General features: G+C 41.4%; 1 protein-coding gene across 1 annotated transcript; it reads left to right on the top strand.

Annotated features, from left to right (window-relative positions):
• Positions 1-3989: 3989 nt before the first annotated feature.
• RSPH3 (radial spoke head 3) lies at positions 3990-18567 on the top strand. The gene is made up of 9 exons (XM_063125434.1): positions 3990-4102; positions 4915-4923; positions 6587-6674; positions 7390-7531; positions 9004-9149; positions 10469-10672; positions 13091-13253; positions 16023-16109; positions 18401-18567. Exons 1-9 carry the CDS (start codon positions 3990-3992, stop codon positions 18565-18567), a joined length of 1119 nt encoding a protein of 372 aa, XP_062981504.1.
• Positions 18568-20900: the final 2333 nt, after the last annotated feature.

Consider the following 20900-nt stretch of genomic DNA (forward strand, 5'->3'; position numbering starts at 1 on the left):
AGCAGTAGTGTGGATCCTGCTAAAGTTTCAGAATTTGGAAAGAAAATAATAGTTTTCTTTACAAAGACCTATTATTGCAAAATTATTTCTTATTATATGCTAAAGTTAAAGGAAGACTAAGAGCAGGATCCTATGCATATTTAGACAGAAAAAGGTCCTACATCTCCCAGCATGCCCCAGCCATAATCAGAGTTACAAGCTTGGAGAGGGAGATCCGGTCATGGACTTTTTCTCTCCCACCACCTCCCAACCACTATGGAAAGCTACTACATAATTTTTCTGTTGAACTTTAGTGAGGGGTCAATGGTTTAAGAGCACAAGGAATTAACATCACTGCTGCTGCTAGGATATTGTATGTGAAGAACTGGAGCTCTCAAAAACTTCCCTCTGTGAAAGATTGGTATGATAAAATGTGGAATGCAGCAGTGATGCCTAAATTAACTTGTTAGGTCAGAACAAAAGAAAATAGAAAGACATGAGATATCTTTAAAGAAAAATGGAAACCTTTAATTGATTATTTTAAAAAGAATTTAATATATCACAACGTGAAATACTATTCTTGAAAGTTTTATTATATTAACAAATATGGTATGTATTTTGTAATGTTCTCTCCACCCCCATATTTCACTCAAATTTATTCTTATATGGGGATTTATTCTCAGGATATTGGAGGCAGATTGTTTTTTCTGCATGTTGTATAATATAATACAATTAATTGTCTAAAACAATGGCCATCATTATAACAGTTGTGATACATGTAGAGGTATATCACATACCCTTTGGGATTGGCGTAAAACAGCCTTCCCCATGCTGGTTGGAGATGATGGCGGTTGTAGTACAACACATGTGCTTTCTGAATCATATCTCTGGCTCAGCTTGGGTACAATCAGTTCTAGACTGTCCTGGTTTTCGTGAAGACAAAAACTGTTACTCCCTACTGCAATACATTTGCTATAGCTACTTTCTGACCAGCAAAAAACCAACCAAGTGGGCTAGAGATGGATGGATAAGGCAAAATGAAAACAGAAAACTGTAGAGGCTGGACACAAAACCATACCTCTGTGTTGCCAAGAGGCAACGGTTCGTTTTAGAATTCAGAATACAATGAACACACTAAGGGGTGAAGGGCTAAAGATCTTATTAATCAGTAGCAAATTAAAAGAGCAGAGGATTAAAGCAAAATACTGCAATGCAATGATTGCAGCCAGCAATTACAAAGCTTCTTACGTTCCTACAGTTGTTGGGGGATCCCAGTATCAAAATATAACAACGGACTTGACTCCTATACTGGCCCCTCCTTATGCAGCACCTTTCTGGATCAGACTGCATCGAAGTTCCCACCCTGGGAGTGTCTCAGGAATTCATATATACTATTATGCTCATAGTACTTATTATTTATGTCTAGGGCTGTAGTTCAAGGCACAGGAGAATACACATGGAGAGACACACACACACACACACACACACACACACACAAACAGATTGCAGTGACATCTTGTGGTGAAATCCTCAGGGGTTTTCAATAACAGGTATCCTCTGCCCTTTACATCATCTGCACTGGCTGGAATGGCCCTGCCATTAGGCAGAATGAGGCAACTGCCTCAGGCAGCAGATGCCGGGGAAGAGGTGGAGTGATGGTGAGATATTAGAGGACAGAGCAGTGTGGCCACAAGGCCAGCCCTACTTTTTCCTAGACTAGCCTGCTGCTCTCAAATGCAGTGGAAGATGCTCTACCATTGCCAGAGTTGAAGAAATATTCACCTGCAGCTGACTTCACCTACAGAAGTCAGCTTCTGTACCTACAATGGGGACATTGGGAAGGCACTATCTTGTCCTCGGAAGTCCTGGACCAGCCCTGAGCACTGGCATATTCTCATTTTTCTAGCAATTGTACCTAACTGATGTAAGCATCAAAGCAGTCTGTTGATTTCAAAAAGGATTTGAAGAGAGGGAAAGGTAACAGAAGGACAAGCAAATCTTTTAAAAAATAAGCTTCTCCTCTAAAATGTCAGTATTTTATTGAAAAATCTAGGAATCAAACTAAACATTTGAAGATTAGGCAGGAAAAGAGTGAAAGAGCCCATCACAACATCATCATCACCATTATATTTCGCTTATAACAAGATGAATTGCTGGATGAATATTTCGCTTATAACAAGAACGAATTATTAGATGCTGTACAATGTTTTGCATATATTGGCTCATGATCTAAAACTGACCAGTACAATAAGAAAAGTAAGATGGATGGGGGTGGGGAAAAGAAAGCAGAAGACACACATGACCCTCAGCATAAAGATGCGTGAACAGCAAGGACCAATTGAAATCAAGACAGTCTTTCACACTTATTTTTCCATCAAGTCTTCTCTAGGTAAAGCCAAATCATAGAAATATTGGTCACCGACTGGGACACCTGGGGTTGGCTCTCTGCTTTAGGAAGGCACTCACAATTGACTTTGGTGTACTATCAATGGGCAAAAAAATGTCAGTCATATTCGCTGGGATCCTGAATTTGTTCCCACAGGTGAGAGCATCTCCCCCCACTAGCAGAAGGGGGGAAGCAGCCATCAGTGATTTCCCCCCTCCCCTTGCAACCCTTCTTGTTCTCCAAAATGTTTTTTCAGAGAGCTGTGTAGAGTGGCCACTCACGCATTGCCAAAAAGGAGGAATCACATCCTTCAAAAAGAGGACAAAATGGAACACTAATCTGCATGACAATTGCATATGATGTGTGTGTGTCTGCAAATTTAGGAATAATAACTAGGATTTAAATAAAAACACAACACAACTCACCATAGCAAGGAAGATGGACCTGGCAACCTGCTTGCTGCTTACTCAGTCAGCTGTCCGGTTGCTAACTAGTGTGTGTAATGGCTAAAGTGTTGGACTGGGAGTCGGGAGCTCTCCCTTCTTCTTAGTTCTTTGACTTTAAAGCAGATTTGGACTGGTCAGCCCATCAAATAAAGAATAGAGGACTGTCCCCTATAGAATAGGACACCTGGCCACCATTGCACTGGAAGACCCTCTGGAATAGTTGGGGGTGTCTTCTGAGGGAGAGTGGAATTGACAGAAATAGCCCTACTGCTTCCACTGGAAAGATCCTCCACTGTCCATGAATGGGATGAACTTCTCCATTCATGGAAGCCTAGTTAGAATCCAAACCAGAGTTCATTGTGATATTTGTGTCACTATGAAGAACACCACCTGCTTTTTCTGCTTAGGTGTCAAACATCTTTATCTCTGACCACTGCAATTTAATGGAGGTGATTAAGGGAGCAATCCTGTTGCCACCCACTAGACAGAAGAATCTAAGAAGTTTCCAGGTAGCCAATGCTGCTGCCAGCAGGACAAGAGGAGTGACAGAGCTGATTTTCACCTTGCTTTCACATTTTTCCACTAGACAGGCCTATCAGCTCATTCAGTGGAGTTTCACTGGCTCGGGCAAGCCTGGGCCTGAAGAGGCCACAGGATACAGTGATCCTGGCCTCTCCTCCTCCCTCCTAACCCATCCCCTTCCACCACCACATCCCCTTTTTCCTCTCTCCATCCTCATCTGAGATCATGACACTGACCTTGGAGGAGCTGCCACTCAGCTTTCTGCTTCAGCTGGGAGGGGACAAGGGTGAAGATCCAAGAAGTGATTTCACTTCCAAGGTTGTAGCTTTGTCTACAGCCTCACAAGTAAAAATCCCCAGTATCCTATGGCCCCCTCAGACAATGTCAAGGGAGCACAGGATTGCACCTTAAGACACATTTCAAAAAAGGAATGTTCACTGATTCTTCTTAGAATTTGGCAGGAAAATTCTAGGGCCTGAGAACACTGAGGAAGTTCCAACTTGCCATCAAAGCTGTCCCTGGATCAGTTTACCTTGGCAACAGTTGTTAAGGACAGAATTCCATGTCACATAGCAACAGTTGGCAGAGGTGATTGTTCTTCAATGCCACTTAGACTTTGCTAAGTGCATTGGAACACAAAGTGACTAAGACCTAGCATGACCTCAGTGATTCTCAAACAAGAGGATGTTTCAACTCCTGCTAGAACCTACTCCTACAGAAGCCGCCCCCGAGCTGTGCCTGCCAGAAAGCGGTATCGAGAACATGAGCAGTGAGTAATGGTGCCTGGGCCTCAATGCCCAATCCCAGGGCAAGTCTGACTTGGCCTGCTCAGGCCCTCACCTTTTCTTTCTTCCCTATCATTTAGTCTACTTCTATTTTTCACATTTACCCCAGCGTACACATGAGCATCAAGTGTATCCTACTACTGAGGAGCAACATATTTCTTCATAGAGTTACACTAGAGTTCAAAGGAGAGATGACAAGATACATCACTATACTAAAGCATTTGCCATTATTATTATTTCTCTGCTACCATATGAGGAATGCCGTTTTAAAGAAGGTGGTTAATAGTAGAATGAGATAATGCTTTTCACCATCTTATCTATTAGTCAATGTGTACTTCTTTGGTATCATGGGAACACACAACATTGGAAGGGGATGTACTTCTGGCCTTTTCCGTTACTGGCAAGATTAACTATGAATGTCTACACACACAGTTATATAAACCAAGATGTCCCATTATGTTGTGGGATTTAATCCATTTATTCTGAACCAAAACAAGAATTGCCAGCATGGTTAAAGCCAAGGCAAATGAATATTTATTGATTAAAAATGATTCCATTACAAAGCTAACTAAGTATCTTCAGATATTTGTCTTGGCCCTTGCAATAGACTTGGATCTTTGGAGCTCAGTTTCTGGGATGGCTGGTCTTTTATTGGATACTCAGGGATGAATTCACATGATCTTGAAAACAAAGACCAAAGGCTCTCTAAGTATAAGAAGGACTTAAATGCTACCTAGCATCTATTGATTATTGTCCAAAAGTTGTCCTCAGTGTTGGGGTTCATTTAGATATCCAGGGGTGTTAAGTAAAGAAGAATGGGTTTGATGAGGAAATACCCAACAAAAGCTTATGAAGACATGTCATCAGGGTCTACACAATAGTTTTCATTTTTCCTGGCCTAGTTTGTGAAATAAGCAACACCACAACACACATTGAGTGCTCCACCAAGATTTTACCCTCATCTTTACCAGGGCTTTTGCTTCTGGATGTTATAATTTTATTATTATTTTTTGCAGGATTAGGATCAGCTCCTTTACATGTGCTTTTCTTTGGAGATTTTGTTCCTCTTCAAGTTCTATATGGCTGTAGCTAGACCTAAGGTTTATCCCAGGATTGTCCTGGGGTCAAACCTGTTCATTTAAGTGCCACACAGGGCATCCAGCGCTCAGGCAGGGACGAACCCGGGATGATCCTGGGATAAACCTTAGGTCTAGCTACAGCCTATGTTTCATTATACATTTACTAGGTGGTGCTGTGGTATAGCAGAATTGCGCAATTACACGCAGCTGTTGTCACAGTTCTAGAGAAAATGCTAGACTTTCTCCAAACTTAAAAAAAAATGGGATAAAGGTTATAAAGTACAGGAGAATCCCTGGAGGTTGTTGACGTTGTGTAATGGACCTGCAAAATTCAGTGAGTGACCAATCATGAGCACACGATAAGAGCCTCATGTAGAGATGTCTGGAGGCTACTTGCTAGTTAAATAAAACTAGTATCTTTAAGAATTTAAAAAAAACTTTTCCCTGCTTCCTTCATGAAGTTCTTTCCTGATTAAGTTAGCATTCATGTTTTAGTTAATGACTGACATGGAAATCAAACACAGAATAAATGGATTCAAGATGGGTCCTGCTGTGCTAATGCCACCAACCTTACAACTCAATTTGCTATGTTAGGAAACATCCAGCTTCATGGGGAGAATTCTTGGGCAACGCCCTTTCACTTTGAAATAGGTCAGTTGTTAACAATGGATATAAAATGATCTTTGATCAATGAAGCAGATCACCTCTGCTCTTTGGATGGACTGCTCACATCTCCAGTCTTCTTGCCTAGAGCAGGCTGGGAGAGCAGTTTGCATGTCAGGTGAAAAGTCTGCAGGCAGACCTCTGGAACTGGCTGACAGACATAAGAAGTTCGTTTCAGAAGATGTGTGGCACCACTATTGAACTTGTGGATTTGGTGCTGCCTCCATTTCTCCACCCATTGCTTAGACTGTAAATTTGCAAATAAAGTAACGATTACAAAGAGTACATCCATCGCCAATTCTCTCATCTCCACAAGAAGGCTGATGCAAACTGTCCTGGGCTTGACTGTCCTGGGATTGGAGAAGCAAGGTGAAGAAAAAACACAATTCAAACAGGCACAGTAGGTGATGGAGAAGACCTCCTGAGAACCTGGGGAGATGCAGCCAGAGAAGACAATAGCAGGCCACATGAAAGACAATTCATCTAGACAGTTTCCTATGTTCTCTTCATATCCCAGTGCCTGAGTGCAGTTTTCTCTGTCATGTACCCTGATAATATTTGGGGCAGTCAGTCACTGTATTTAATCCTTCTTTAATATTAATATTTGTTCTTCTCTAATATTTATTTATTCATTCAATGGTGACATGTACAATAAAGTCAAAAGCAGTAAACTCAATTAACACCATCTTAAATCCTACTGAAACTCTTCATTTTTATGTATTACAGTGAAGAAGGTGCAGTCCACTATGGGAACCTCATGTATGACCGGAGAGTGGTTCGAGGCAACACATATGCTGCTCAAACATTACCTTGGGTTGGTCCTTTTTTTACATATCTTTCTTGAATATGAGAAGGCAAGAAAATGCCTGGACATGTATACACTGATCTCAGAGAATACTGTGGGGGCTGTTTCAGACATTCACATTCCTAAAGTCCATTGCATGTGTTAGAGCTGTCAGTGGCAGTTCTCCCTTTGGGCTTGGTGTCAAAACTAATGGGAGAGGCATGGGCCATGGAAGGTTACAAACTCCACAGCCCCAGCAGGGGCTCCCCACCACCACCTTCTGGCTGCTGCGGGCACCATGGGCCCTCTTCTTCCAGCTGCTGATTGTTTGGTGATTTTCTGGCTGCTAATTTTAGTATTTGGCTCCACCCCTTTTGACTCCTACCCTCTTTGCCTTTCGTTTTGTCCACCACTGCAATATGGTCCAGAGAACATCTCCAAAATTGAACATGGCCCATGGACTGAAAGAGGTTTGACACCCCCACTATACATGAACTGAAATTCTATTAATTTCTAAATTTGCACTTCTCTGAATTTTACAAATATTTTCCAATGAAAAATGCATCCAAAAATATGTGAATTGGGGGAAAGTGCACGTACATATATTAATGAACATGAGATTAAAATGGATTATATTAGGGGAAACAACTTGCAAAACAAAGCAACAGTTTTTCACATCTCTACTGCCTGGACTAGAACATCACTTTAAAATAGCAGAGGAATTTCCCCCACCCCTTCTTTCCAGAGTCCTGAACCTGATCCTGTTGAGATTCAGAAGCAACGAGAAGCCCACAGGAAAATGCTTGCTAGAAAGAGAGCAAAGGAAGAGGAGCAGGTACACACCCCAGTAGTGGACGATAGCAAAAGCCGTGTCGATGTGCAGACAGGTACAGCAGCAGAAAGACCTATGATTGTCATATGTCAAAAATCATTGCTTCACTGTCAACGCAGCTTAAACATAAAGATTTCTAGAAGTCGAGAAATGGGTGATGTTGAAAGGAACGGATTGAAATTATGGAACTTGGACTGCCAAGAAAATCCTGCTAGACCTAGGGTGTCCATATGAAAAGGAGGACAGAGCTCCTGTATCTTTAACAGTTATATAGAAAAGGGATTTTCAGTAGGTGTCATTTGTATGCATGCAGCACCTGGTGAAATTCCGTCTTCATCACAACAGTTAAAGCTGCAGGACCCTGTCCTCTTTTGTAGCTGGTCACTTTCATTATACTAGAGCTTTAACTGTTGCGATGAAGAGGGAATTTCTCCAGATGCTGCATGCATATGAATGACACCAACTACAATTCCCTTTTCTATACAACTGTTAAAGATACAGGAGCTCTGTCCGCCTTTTCATATGGACACCCTAGGTCCAGCAGGATTCTTTTTAAAAAGAATTATACTTTTAATTTTATAATATATATAAAGATATATAGATATAGATATTGTCAGAGCTGGTCCAAGACATTCTGCTGCCTGAGGCAGAGTGGCAAATGGTGCCCCCCAAAAGTTACTCAAATCAAGGCACTTAGTAGGCAAGTTATTATGGCATATGAGGAAGAAAATCCCTCATATGGTCCTTTCCATGTAAAAAAAAGAACAGCCCTTCTTTAATGTGGTGGTGATATTATTTTTAAAATGTGAATTGCTAGTTTTCATACAATGAGCAGTTGAGAAACCAAAGGTGCTTCCAGATGAACCTTTTATTGTGCTCATTCACAGAATTTCAGTGAGGGGCAGACATTGTCACCTTCCACACATAATCCACCTGTGTTTTCCCACTGCTTCTGTCTTTTTCCTTTCAACAACAAAAAAATCTATCAAAGAGGGATATATGGAGTAGCTGCACAATGCCTGTTCATCAGTAAGCACTAGGCGCTGTCCATCTAGAAGCACCATGTGAGAGGACTGGCCAAGGTCATTTGCTGCCTGAGGAAAAGGACAAGATGGCGCCGCACCCCATTCCAAATAGAGAAGCTGACTAGACTGGCAGCTGAATCTAACTTCAACACTGGTGACAAACAGCGCCCTCTGTTGCACCTGAGGGCAGCAGGCTACTTTAGGGGGGTACAAGACAGGCCATGTGGCACATATAGCTCTATCCTTCACCATCTTCCTGCCGCTCCACACCACCCAGCAACTACTGCCTGAGGCAATGGCCTCACTCCACCTAATAGCAGGGCTGGCCTTGCCTAAGGCAATAAGAGTTGCTATGAAAGATTGCTAAGAAAGAAAGGTAGAATATCAGTGGAATAAATGAGTAAAAGAGGAATAAATTAATATCATTTAATGGAACACATGTTGAGTAATGGATGATGGATAGAAGCCCCCTAAAATAGTCCTCATTGTGTCAATGTTTCAGAATTGTACCTGGAAGAGATTGCAGATCGCATTATTGAAAATGATACAGAGTGTCAAACAGATGCTTTCCTCGAAAGGCCAGACTCGCCATTATTCATCCCACAGAAAACTGGAGCTGATGCAGCTACACAAATCGAAGAAGGAGAGGTATTAAGGATTTAAATAATTGAGTTGCATAATCTCAAGATAATTGGCTTATTTTATTTATTTATTTTGCAAATCCTTCTCCCTATACATTTTTGCTTTCCTTTATACTGCCAGAAGTTAAAACACTTGGAAATGTAATGCACTTACTGCAGAATAAAATTCAGGACTGGAAGTATGGAGTAGCACATAGAACAGTTTGGATGCAAGTTTTATCCTCTGCTGTTAACAAGATGCTCCCCAATTATGTCAGATTCCACTAGCTCTTTAGATCCAGTAAGCATACCAAAAGGAACCATGCCTATGGCCCACCTAAAAGTTGAACTAATAGTTCAGGAATTATTGTAGGCCAAGTGATGGTGTTATGGAGCTATGGCTAATGCAGCATGGATAGTGCTAGAATTTGCCTCTTTGCATGATGGTAGGGATGTAGGAGAAATCTGGAATGCATTCAAATGATTGCAGATTCCACAGTGGATCTGCTTTTCCAAGTCACACAGATCCTCCAGACTTGCAGTAAAGTAGTATAGTATCTTCTGGATTTTGCTACTCCAGGACTATGGACAAGTTCAGATGAAAGGTAGCAAATTCCGGCAAGATGTCTGCCCCGACAGATTTTACCAATCCTCAAGCAAATGAAGCAAGAGGAGAGATATGGCAACTTTGGTTCAATGCACACTTCCACTCAGCAGAGGTCTACTAGGGCTGGAGGAAGGAGATACTTTTCTTGGATTCCTCCTTCCTTCTGCAGCCCCCTGAAAAGCTGCTCTTGAAGACTGAGGGACCATCTGAAAGACTGTGGGAGGTGGCACTGAAGGATGCAGGGGGAAAGGGGAAATCAGCAAAAAAATGACACCTCAGCCCCTTCCCCTAGTGAAAAGCTTCCACTGCATCCTGGTTCCCTCCATGAATGGAAGTAGCTCTTCCATTCTTGGAGGGGCATGTTTGATCCAACCCAGTATCTTCTCCTACTAGATCTTTGGACAGATTGTGTTTCATGCTCAGCATGCCATATCAATAATAATGAATGCAATGATGATGATGATGATGATCATTTACCTAACACTTCAGCATGCTACATATACATAGTTTGTCTCAGTAATCCTTACAACACCCTTGTAAGCTAAAAAAAAGTACTATCATCCCCACATTACGAATGAAAGGCTTGTCTGTAATCTCATCCACGGAAGTAAATTATTTCTCTTCCTCTTCCAGTCCTGATGTACACCATCAATGTACATTGATGGTGCTATATAAATAAATAATAATAAGGCATGCCATTGAGTGGAGAGATGTTGAACAGTGTTTGCTTTTATCTTTAGCTCTTTGAGTTTGACATTGAAGTCAAACCAATGCTTGAAGTTTTGGTTGGAAAAACCTTGGAGCAAGCTTTGCTAGAAGTCTCAGAAGAAGAGGAGCTGGCCAATCTTCAGGCCCACCAGTACGCTTACCAGGAATTGCACAATGCAGAGATAGCTGAAGTGCACCGCCTAGAAGAACGACAGAGACGACGCAAAGAGGAAAAGGTACAGATGAGGCAAACTGCAGGTGGCCAAGTGTTATGCAGCTATCCATTGTTTATGTATTAATTTCAATGTCTAACTTCTTATCTATTAATCTTATCTACTAATTTAGATGACTAACTTCTTATCTACTAAGTTCAACCTTAATTTAAAAAAATATTAATTGTAGAACAATCACTGGCTTGGTTCAGATACAATGGAAAACCATGGTTTCCTGCTATGTTAAAAGCCCTAGTGAGTCTCATGTTCATGCACTCAACCCTCTCCTCTCTTCCCCTTCTGTGCACCAGAGGAAGAGATGGAAGCTTTCACTTCTGATTTTAAACAAATCATAGTGCCCTTTAATATCCAAACTCAGAGAGCTGTGAACAAGCCAGGATTTGAAATGACAGTTTGATCTCACTTGATCTCACATCGGGCTCATCTACACCAAGCAGGATATTGCGCTATGAAAGCGGTATGAAAGCAGTTTATAAAAAGCAGGAGCCACACCAAGCAGGATATAGTGGTATGAAAGTGGTATATGGTATGTATCAATGGGCCCCAAACAGTTGTCAGTGGACTTCAATACCGCTATAGAACAGTAGTGTGGCTCCTGCCCTTTATATACCGCTTTCATGCCACTTTCATAGTGGAATATCCTGCTTGGTATAGATGAGCCCTTAATTTCACTTAGTTTTCATGTATTTGGGTTTTAACAAACCATAGTTACATGAGTTCAGATGCCATGGAGAGCTGTGTTTTGTTAAAAGTTTCCAATCCTCTCCCAGTAGAAGAGCAATATGCAGGGTGCCTCACTGCAGCTCATTTACATAGCAGGAATCCATAGTTTCTGATGACATCTGAAATGGGCCACTATTATCTATCTACATATATACAAACACACATGAAGTCACCATTAAATACTTTACTTTTTGAATATTGCACGGGGGGAGTTACCTACCAAAACTGTCTCTTTGGATGGGAATGTCTAGCAAACATTGTCCCACAAATACTCAGCTTTTACTATGTAAAACCAGTGTTTTCCCACAATAGTATGGATGCCATATACTTAGGTACATATTTCCAGGAACACTGGATCAGTCAGGGTGCCCAGGTATATAGGCAGTTGTGTTTAAAAAGAGGTTTACATGTTTTGATATTGTCCAGATTGCTGAATGAAACACCCATGTATTCCCTTTAATATTTGTTTGAATCTGGTACATATGCAGCATACAAAATTTTAAATTTTATTTATTTATTTATTATTTTAAAATTGCTGCTCTCAGCTGCTTTTAGCATTTAAAATAAGACATGAAATGAAGTGTCTTAAGGATTAATCTGATGTATCTCAGCAAACATGTGTTCCAAAATCTGCATTTGCTAAGTAATGAGAATGCAGGGGGTGGAGTCCTTAGAGGAGACAGAGGCCTAATTCTTCTTACACCCTTGCAAATACTTTCCAAGTTGAGACACAACACGCTCTTCTCACCTGAGACAAACTAGCAACCATTTGTAGCTAGAGCAATGATTTCTAAATTGTTGGTTTCAAACCAAGTTGGTTTTCACAGACCTGAAGTCAAATGAAGGTCATCTAAATTTAACATCACTGGTTTTCTTGTAAGCAAATGAAATATGGTGAGCTGATAGCAATACATCAGGCAGCCACTTACAAAAGTGACTGAAGGCGCACGCAGCCACCATCACATACAAGTGGATTTTTGGCTTTGTCCACACACCAGACTTGTAACATCTGAAGCCAGCTTAGGTTTTACCCATTGCAGAAATGATGTAACAAATGGAACAGGAGTGAAACCGCAATATCTGTAGGGGAGGGGTTGAATGCCCTTCACCTGGTCATCTGATAGCACTTAACCCACCAAACCCACGCTATCTGCTTTGCCATCAGCAGGGATAGGTGTCCTCACCCAAAGTCAGTAACCAAATAATGTCTTTATAGTTTTACTCAATTAAAGAAAATAAACATTAGAACAGCCTTTCCCAACCCGCTGCCTTCCAGATGTTTTGGACTTTAATTCCATCAGCCTCAGTGGCCAGGACTGCTAGGAGTTGCAATCCAAACCATTTGGGGGGTGGGGGCAGTTGCCTTAGAATAATTGATTTAAAGATATGTCTCTGAATATGCTATATTGGTTTCAGGACTTTTCATTCCTGGTATCATTTTTCTTTTTTCAGAATAATTTGTTCTCACACACCCCAAAAATAGTTTCTTTGCATGTTGCCCAAGTTGTGTGATCTATTTTCATAATTAGATAATCATATTCAAATATAGTGTGATTACTCCTGTTGCTTTCTCAAGATTCAATAACTGCTTAAGGTGTGGGAAGGGCAGGGGAGTTAGCCCTAGCAGGTTTTATGGACTTTGGGGAGATGTCTATGTTACTAGTTGTTCTATACACCTTTTTAAATGATTATTTAAAGGAACGTCGTATGATGCAGCAAGTGGAAATACAGGAAAGGCAGACAGAAGTCACTGAGAAAATCGCAGCTCGGGCCTTTGCTCTGCAGTACCTGTCGAACCTCATTCCTTCAGTCTTCACTAATCTTCAGAATAAGGGGTTCTTCTATGATCAAACAGAAAGTGGTGTGTGCGATTCTTTATTGGTCTTAAATGTTTAAAACTGTATATACTGCATTATATAAATAACCCCCCTAAACCATTCAGGCTACTAACACCTGGCTCCCAAACAAATGAATAGCACAAGAATGTTTGGAGTATTACAAAGAGTTTTATATTTCAGACCACCCAATTCATCATAGGAGAATATTTGTCAACTTCATGTTTTTCAAATTTTATTAATTTAGTTTATATTTATTTATAAACAAAAAACCCTCAAGGTGGTTTACAAGATAAAAAAAAATCTGTAATATATATATGATATTACAACAAAATAAACTAAAACTGAATTATAACAGCAGCTTAGGGTAAACTAGAAAACTGTAGAGCATAAATGCTATGTTTGTTAATTAAAGGCTCAGGAAAGCAGGACCATCTTAACCTAATGGCAATAACAGTGGGCCTGTTCAGACAGCATGCTAAGCCGCATGGCTGGCTGCAGCATGCTGAGAGTTGCAGGACTTTTTTCTTTCCAAACATGCATAGGATTGCAGCTTAAGTGGGACTAATATGTGAAACTGGGCACATGTGTGGAATCTTTTTTTTTAAAAAAAAGATTACTCTAGCATCAGGAATGTAGCTTTTGTGCGTTGTGAAAGGTATACTGCCATTAGAAGTGAAGCAATGCATTTTAAAATATAAAGGGAACTATAAGAATATTACATGCAGCAACTAAAATTGTTTAACAACACCATTGGAAGCTAGTGCTTAATTACACACAGAGAGGAGCCCAGCCAATTACTACACTTCGCCATTATAGGCAAGGGTGAGAGGAGGTGCACTGGCTGCTGACATGTTTAATGGAGTGCTAGAGGCCTTCTTTACCTATTGCTTCTTCCAAGATGGCCCAAGCCCCTTATCTGAGACAGAGGGACAGAAGTGGTACTGCAACAGAAAGGGATCTGAGCAGCAATGCTTGGATTAGGGGCAAGGTAATATATGAGTGTGTGGTGTGGCTTGGCTTGGCTTGCTAGAGTGTGTCTGGATCTCCTAGGCTATGAAAGCATCCTTCTGGACTGCACCTGATGGTTGCATGATCCACGAGGCCAGGCCCTGGCGGTGGGGAGGTGCATAGCCCTCATTGACAGCAGGGGTTTGCTCTTGCTAGAGAAAGGTGCATAGATATGAAGAAGCAGAGGGACACAAAATGCTTTTGTGTCCAAAAGCTGTCTTGTGGCATCTGGAAGATCCACAAATTTATTATAGCATAATAAGCTTTAGTCAACTAGCCTGAGGTGACAAAATAACTTGACTGGCTTACGCACCATGACACGAGGGGGGGGGCGTCATCTGATATTCTGCCTCAGGCAGCAAAATGTTTTGCGCTGGGCATGGGGGCCAGAAAGTGTGCTTTCCCTTCCTGCGCTCCATTCGGGGCCTTAGGTGCACACTCTAATGAAATGAACTGTGTACACCTACATGTCCGAATAGGATCAATGTCACCAAGCAAAATTCCCTATGAAGGGAGTTCCAAAGCTGAGATGCCACCACAGTAAAAAGGCCGCAGACCATCTAGGAAGTAGTCCTATGCTTCCTGTTAGAGCTTTAAATAGCACCACCTTTAATTGTGCCCAGAATCAAACTGAAATCCATTGAAGCACTTCTAGTACTGATGAAATATGGTCACTATGGCAGGCTGCATTTAGCAATCTGTCTGCCAAATTTTAAACCAATGACTTTTTCAGACACTTTTCAAGAGCAGCCCTGGATAGAACACATTGCAGTAGTTAAGGCTGCATGTTATCAAATTATGGAGAACTTAGAGGATAAAGATTGGAAGATAACAATTTGTTGGAAGATCTATTCGAAATAGACTAACTAATGAAAATGATCAGTGAAAAATTGTTGAGGAAGGCCTTGATTCAGGAGATTTGTTAAGGAGGGCCTAAAATATATTTCAAATGGTGAAACCCTTAGATTGCAATGCTGTGAACACTTACATGGAAGTAAGCCCCATCAAAGCCTATGCGGCAGGGTCTTGCTATTTACTGTTTTACTCTGTACAGCACCATGTACACTGATGGTGCTATATAAATAAATAATAATAATAATAATAATAATAATAATAATAATAATAATAATAACAAATGTGTTGAGGCTACTTCTGTGTAGGCATGCATAGGATTATGCAGTTAGCAAAGTTTTATGATGATAGAGAAGCACTTGACACATACAAAAATGTGATGTTTATTGGTAAGTAATATTTTTAGATATTGATGAAATAGAAAATTTAATGAGAACATTCCTTGGGAATCATCACTTGGGAGCCAGTGAAAACACTGTATTAGTTAATATATAATACATTATCTGTCATTTTCAATTTTGGGGGAAAATAGCAGAAATATTTTTTAAAAAATTTAATTTCTACATTGAAATCTGTTCAATAATCACTGTAGTGAGTGACTCTGGGAAAAGTTTATAACCTAAAGCTGCAATTGAACCAACTGTTAAACTGCAAAATTCAGGTTCAAACTATGCTGTTTGCTTACTTGGAAGTAAACCCTATTGAACAGTGTGGGACTTACCATCAAGCTGCAGATCAATTTTGCCTATTTTGTTTAAGAATCAAGCTGTACTACAACTATTATATAAAAAGTGATATTGTGTGAGTAATGATATTAGCCCTCGGGGTTTTTTTATCATTTATTATAATTTCTAAAGCAGGAATGCAGGTTTTTATATATCATCACAAATTTAAAAAAAGTATAATGTTTATTTTGTTCTCATATTACCTAGATGTTGAGGAAGGATTCCTTCCATATTTGATGGACAGCGTAGAAGAGCTTGTGAAGAAGAGACTTCAAGGAAGAATAATGACTGACTGTAAGTTTGTAGAAATGAGTTAGTAAAGACTAATCAAATATGATACCAGGTAATTATAGTTAGATTATTATTTAGCAATGAATATTTTAAACACATTTGTTATTAACTTGTAAATTATCCATGAGGAGTTAATGTATGAAAAATTAATCCATGAAGAGATATGGTAGTGAAAACCTGGAGAACTCTTATATTAAATGAGTCCAAATGCTACATGCTTTTTGTCAGTAAACAATAGAGAGGGGAAGCTGATTCTAAAGCCATCAGAAAATCCTACATTGACATTGGGGAAACTTTCATCACAGCCTAGTATTTTAAATGTCATTGAACTATTTGTGTAGGTCAGATAGAATATGTGATTCTGTTTCTAACTGTACACTTTAGGCACTTTTTGGCTCCATTGATCTGAGCTTTCCTTCCTACCAAAATCAGAGCAAAAGGAGACACTACTTTAAATCTGTATCTAGCAACTATGTCTTTTTTTAAAAACCCTCTAGAGTAGGCACAGGGATGGCAGGAAAGATTTAAGCCATCCTAACTTGCATACTAGGGTCTCAATCCAGATCAGGACCAGATAGTGCCCTCCAGAGGTGTTGGCTCTATGTCTAAATTTGTGTAAAAATACAGAAAGTAAAAAAGAAGTACACTTTTCCACTAGAGTAAAACTGGAGGAAGTACACAGCTGCTAGATATGGAGTCAAATTAATGTCTCTTTGGGGCCTTCAGTGAACACAAGAGCCACAGAGGAGGAGACTGTCAAACAATGGTCAAAATCCAGAGCCCTATCTCAGGCATGTTTTTCAGGTGACTTTCCCCAAGATGGTGCCCTCCAGACCTGTTGGGACAACAACTCCCATCATCACCCACCCATGTTGAGGATGATTGGAGTTGTGGTCCAACACGACTGGAGGTTACTTGGTGGGGGAAGGATGCTTTAGGAATTGCACATGCCCAACGAGACTTGTCTATGGGAAGCAACCCCCCATGTTGTGTCAAAAGTTTCAAAAGTGATTTGTTGTACAGCCTGTGTGAGGAGTGTGTGTGCTGCTGCAGAGGAAACTTAAATCTAAACCCCAGCAGGACATTCAAAAAGCTAGGGTGCTTCCAGACAGATGACTCCTAGCACTGTCAAGCAAAAGCCTTGTGCAGCCGTTATAGCTTTCCTTTCTTAACATGTAGACTAGGGCCATAGCTAGACCTAAGGTTTATCCCTGGATCATCCAGGGGTCAAACCTGTTCATCTAGGTGACACACAGGGGATCCAGTGCTCAGGCAGGGGCAAACCCTGGATGATCCCAGGATAAACCTTAGGTCTAGCTGTGGCCAAAAACACAGTAGAAGTAGTGGGAAACCACAGGAGGGTTACAAATGGAAGATGAAGAGCTTCAACAGACAGAAGGGGGAATCACATTTCCCTACCGCTGTTTTTCTGTCACACAATAGGGACAAGCAGCTTTCAGCTTTCTCTTCTTCACCCAGAGAAGAAAGAGGAAGCAGCGATGACCACGTGGCCCATTCAGTGGGTGCTTTTTATTGCGCTGCTTCTCCTGCACACAGCAGGAAATGGCAGCAAGTTTGTCACAGCCAAAAGAATCAGATTTTCTGGGTCTTTTCTGTGATATAAAAACAAGCAGAAGGAGCAGGAGGCACATGGGAGGTGGACAGCGTTGTGAAACGGCCCCACGGAAAACCGTGAGTTGCAAGTAACGAGTGTGCGACAAAACACTCAGCTGATGATGCTCTAAGAGGAAGTGAAGTCTGGCAGCCCTCTGAAAATTCTGTTTGAAGAAGGATGTCGCACAATAAAAGCCTCATCTGGAAGCACCCCTAATTATATGACACTCCCTTTATTGTCATCAAAGCTGCTAAGGAGCTCAAAAAACCCAAGAACACCCAAGATGCTATTGATAGATGAAGGGCAGAAGCCTATGCATGTTTAGACAGCAATACGTCCTGCAACTCCCAGCATTCCTCCAGCCAGCCCAGCTGACTGGAGAATGGACCCCTAAAAGAGTTAGCTGCTGGTTTAGGTTCCTTTGGTCTCCATCTTCCTGAACACGTAAATCTCAGTTTTTTAAATCTGCCCTTCTTGTTGCTTTTATTTTATGACCCATGGATGTTTTATCAATTATATATTATTTTGCAAAGGACATACCCTTCCTTGAATCCTTGCGGATGACGCTGATTATATATCAAAATTTAATTGATACAATTGCCTTGCTGACTTTATTTTAGTAGAGATTATCTCAATGTTTCACTGGATGAACTTTAACTCCAAGTAATTATCCTTTCAGTGTTAATTAGGGAGGTGGCTGGAAAGAGGTTGGAAGACTTCGCTGAAAATCAGATGTTTGATCAGTATCAAATAGATAACATCGGGCAGCGTTCCTTTCAGAGGAATTCTAGCAAACTCTTCGGTAGTGGATCTGCAAAATCTTTTGGAGGCGCAGAACTGTCATAAACGAAGGTGCCCAGACCCCAATGATCATGCAAAGAATCAGGTAAGTTGTTGGTCCTATCAAAAAGATAGACATCCTTGGTCATCTACTAACACATTATGATGATCACATTCAGCAGTACAATTAGGGCTGGACCTTCAGGCTGAAGTCCAGTGGGGCTGCCCTATCACCACCAATGTCTATCCAGAGAGCAGCAGGTAATGGGAGCAGTGGCAAACCGGCCCTGTGTCAGCACCTGGGCAGCAATGGGCATGTTTGGGCCCACCAGGACTGAGGCTGTTCACTGCAGAATCCTTTCTTTCCATTTGTAAACATTTTAGAATTTGGAGGGAGCCAATTAGACATGTACAACATGGTAATAGATGCTCATTTATTTATTCCCCACCTTTCAACCAGAAAAAAATGGCACTGAAGACAGCTATCTTATCCTTTTTGACAACAAAATGGTGCTTTACCCCAAGTAAGGGCACAATCTTATGCATGTTTAGATGGGGGGGGGGATCCTACCACTGCCAGCTGGCTGTGACATGCTGGGTGTTGTAGGATTTTTCTCTCTCTAAGCATGACTAGGATTACACCTTTAGTCCAGCATCTAAAATGACCTAAGGGTTGTCTTCACGGAACCAGGTTGGTACCATGTCCCTCGGAAACCCCACAGCTTCCCTCTTCGGGGGTGGCATCAGGTAATCCCGATGCCAAGGAGTAGCACATGGTTTCTGGGGATTGGAGCAACCCCTGCCCTCTTCCTGGTGGAAGGTGACCAATTGCAGGTCATCTTCCACCAGGCACCACCCAGCCATGCCTCTGCTGTGGCTCCGCAGCAAGACGAGGGGCTGTCTTGATGTTGTCTTGCATGTCCTCGCCTCGCTCTGGAGAAAAAAGTCAGGGTAAGTCCCCGACTTTTTTTTCCTCCGCAGCTTTGGCAGAAAGCCCCAGGGTGGGTGTGCGATTGCAGTGGCATCATATAATTGATGCCGTACCACCATGCACCCACCCCAGGGCTTTCCAAGGATGTAGTCAGCCCCCTAGTTGCATCGCTGATCACATGAAGGCATCCAACTGTTTATGCTGCAGTCCTAACCGGCTGACCTTAAAGTCAATGTGAAGACCGTCATTATACTTGTGGAGCATTGAGGCTGGTTTGGAAGTACCCACCCCCCACTGAGTTGAATGTGCCTTCTCTTCTTCAGGATTGTGCTCTTGAAAGCTGGTTCTGCAGACTGGAAGTGTATAACAAAAAAAAACCAAAAGCTGTTGACAAGGCCAATTGGTTAATAAAGCTGACTTCAGATATGCACTGCAGCGGAGCAGTTTTTCTGCTACGTACACAAAAATTTAAATAGGAAAAAGTATAAGTGAAGGGATGAAAATAAACAAATAAATCTATAAGCAGCATAAAAAAAATCCTGAAGTTCAGGCAGCTAGCCTGAAGCAAGAGGGAAGGAATAAGACCAGCAGATGAACCAGCATTCAGTTTGCTGGTATGCCTGTCCATCGTGCATATTGCCAAACCAGGAGTTGGGCTCACAGCAAAGTGGGTGACGTATCTGTTGTGCCATCTCTTTCATTTATGGCTGTCATTGCCCTAAGTGTGATTGCAATAAATGAGTCCTCTATGCAAGACTGGCTCAAGAGACTTTGCTGCCTGAAGCAGAGCCCAAATGGTGCTCCTCCAACTCTTGCAAAGGCCTTGCTGCACCATCCAGACACCAATTTCTGTCTTCATCTATACCCGTCCATCCCCCCGCTCTACAATGCCATTTGAAGCGGGTTGCTTCACCCTGCCACATGGGATGGCCAGCCCTGTGTTCAAGTTAACCTCTCCATTTACAGAGTCAATAAGCTGGGGAACATAGGTGGTAAGGCAGATGTCTTACCTCTGGCTTTCTCACAGGCAACTGGCTGGCCACTGTGTGAACAGAATGGAGGACTAGATGGACTCTTGGTCTGATCCAAATGGCTCTTATGAACTTGTGTACTTTGGATGGGGGTTGTTGCCTTAAGAGTATACAATTAGATTTATTAGGAAATGGCAAAGATTATGATTACTGTTTTTATAAAGTATGGTTTCCTGGTTGCAGCTTTATACAATCAACAAAATCAAGTTCCTTCAGACAGACAAACTACCTTACATTTTCAGTAAAATATTGCAAGTTGGGAAGATGACATTGGTATGGTACATTCATAGCCTTAACAAATTATTCTAGCTAACCCATATATTTCAAGAAACATTGCTGGCTGAGCAAAATGAAGCTTTTGATTTCATTCATCTGCTCAGTAGTCTCTCTCTCTGTGTGTATGCACACCCCTGTTTATACTGTTGTGGGTTTGCTGT

This window comes from Elgaria multicarinata, chromosome 4 (assembly GCF_023053635.1).
Source record: "Elgaria multicarinata webbii isolate HBS135686 ecotype San Diego chromosome 4, rElgMul1.1.pri, whole genome shotgun sequence".
NCBI classification, from domain to species: Eukaryota; Metazoa; Chordata; class Lepidosauria; order Squamata; family Anguidae; genus Elgaria; species Elgaria multicarinata.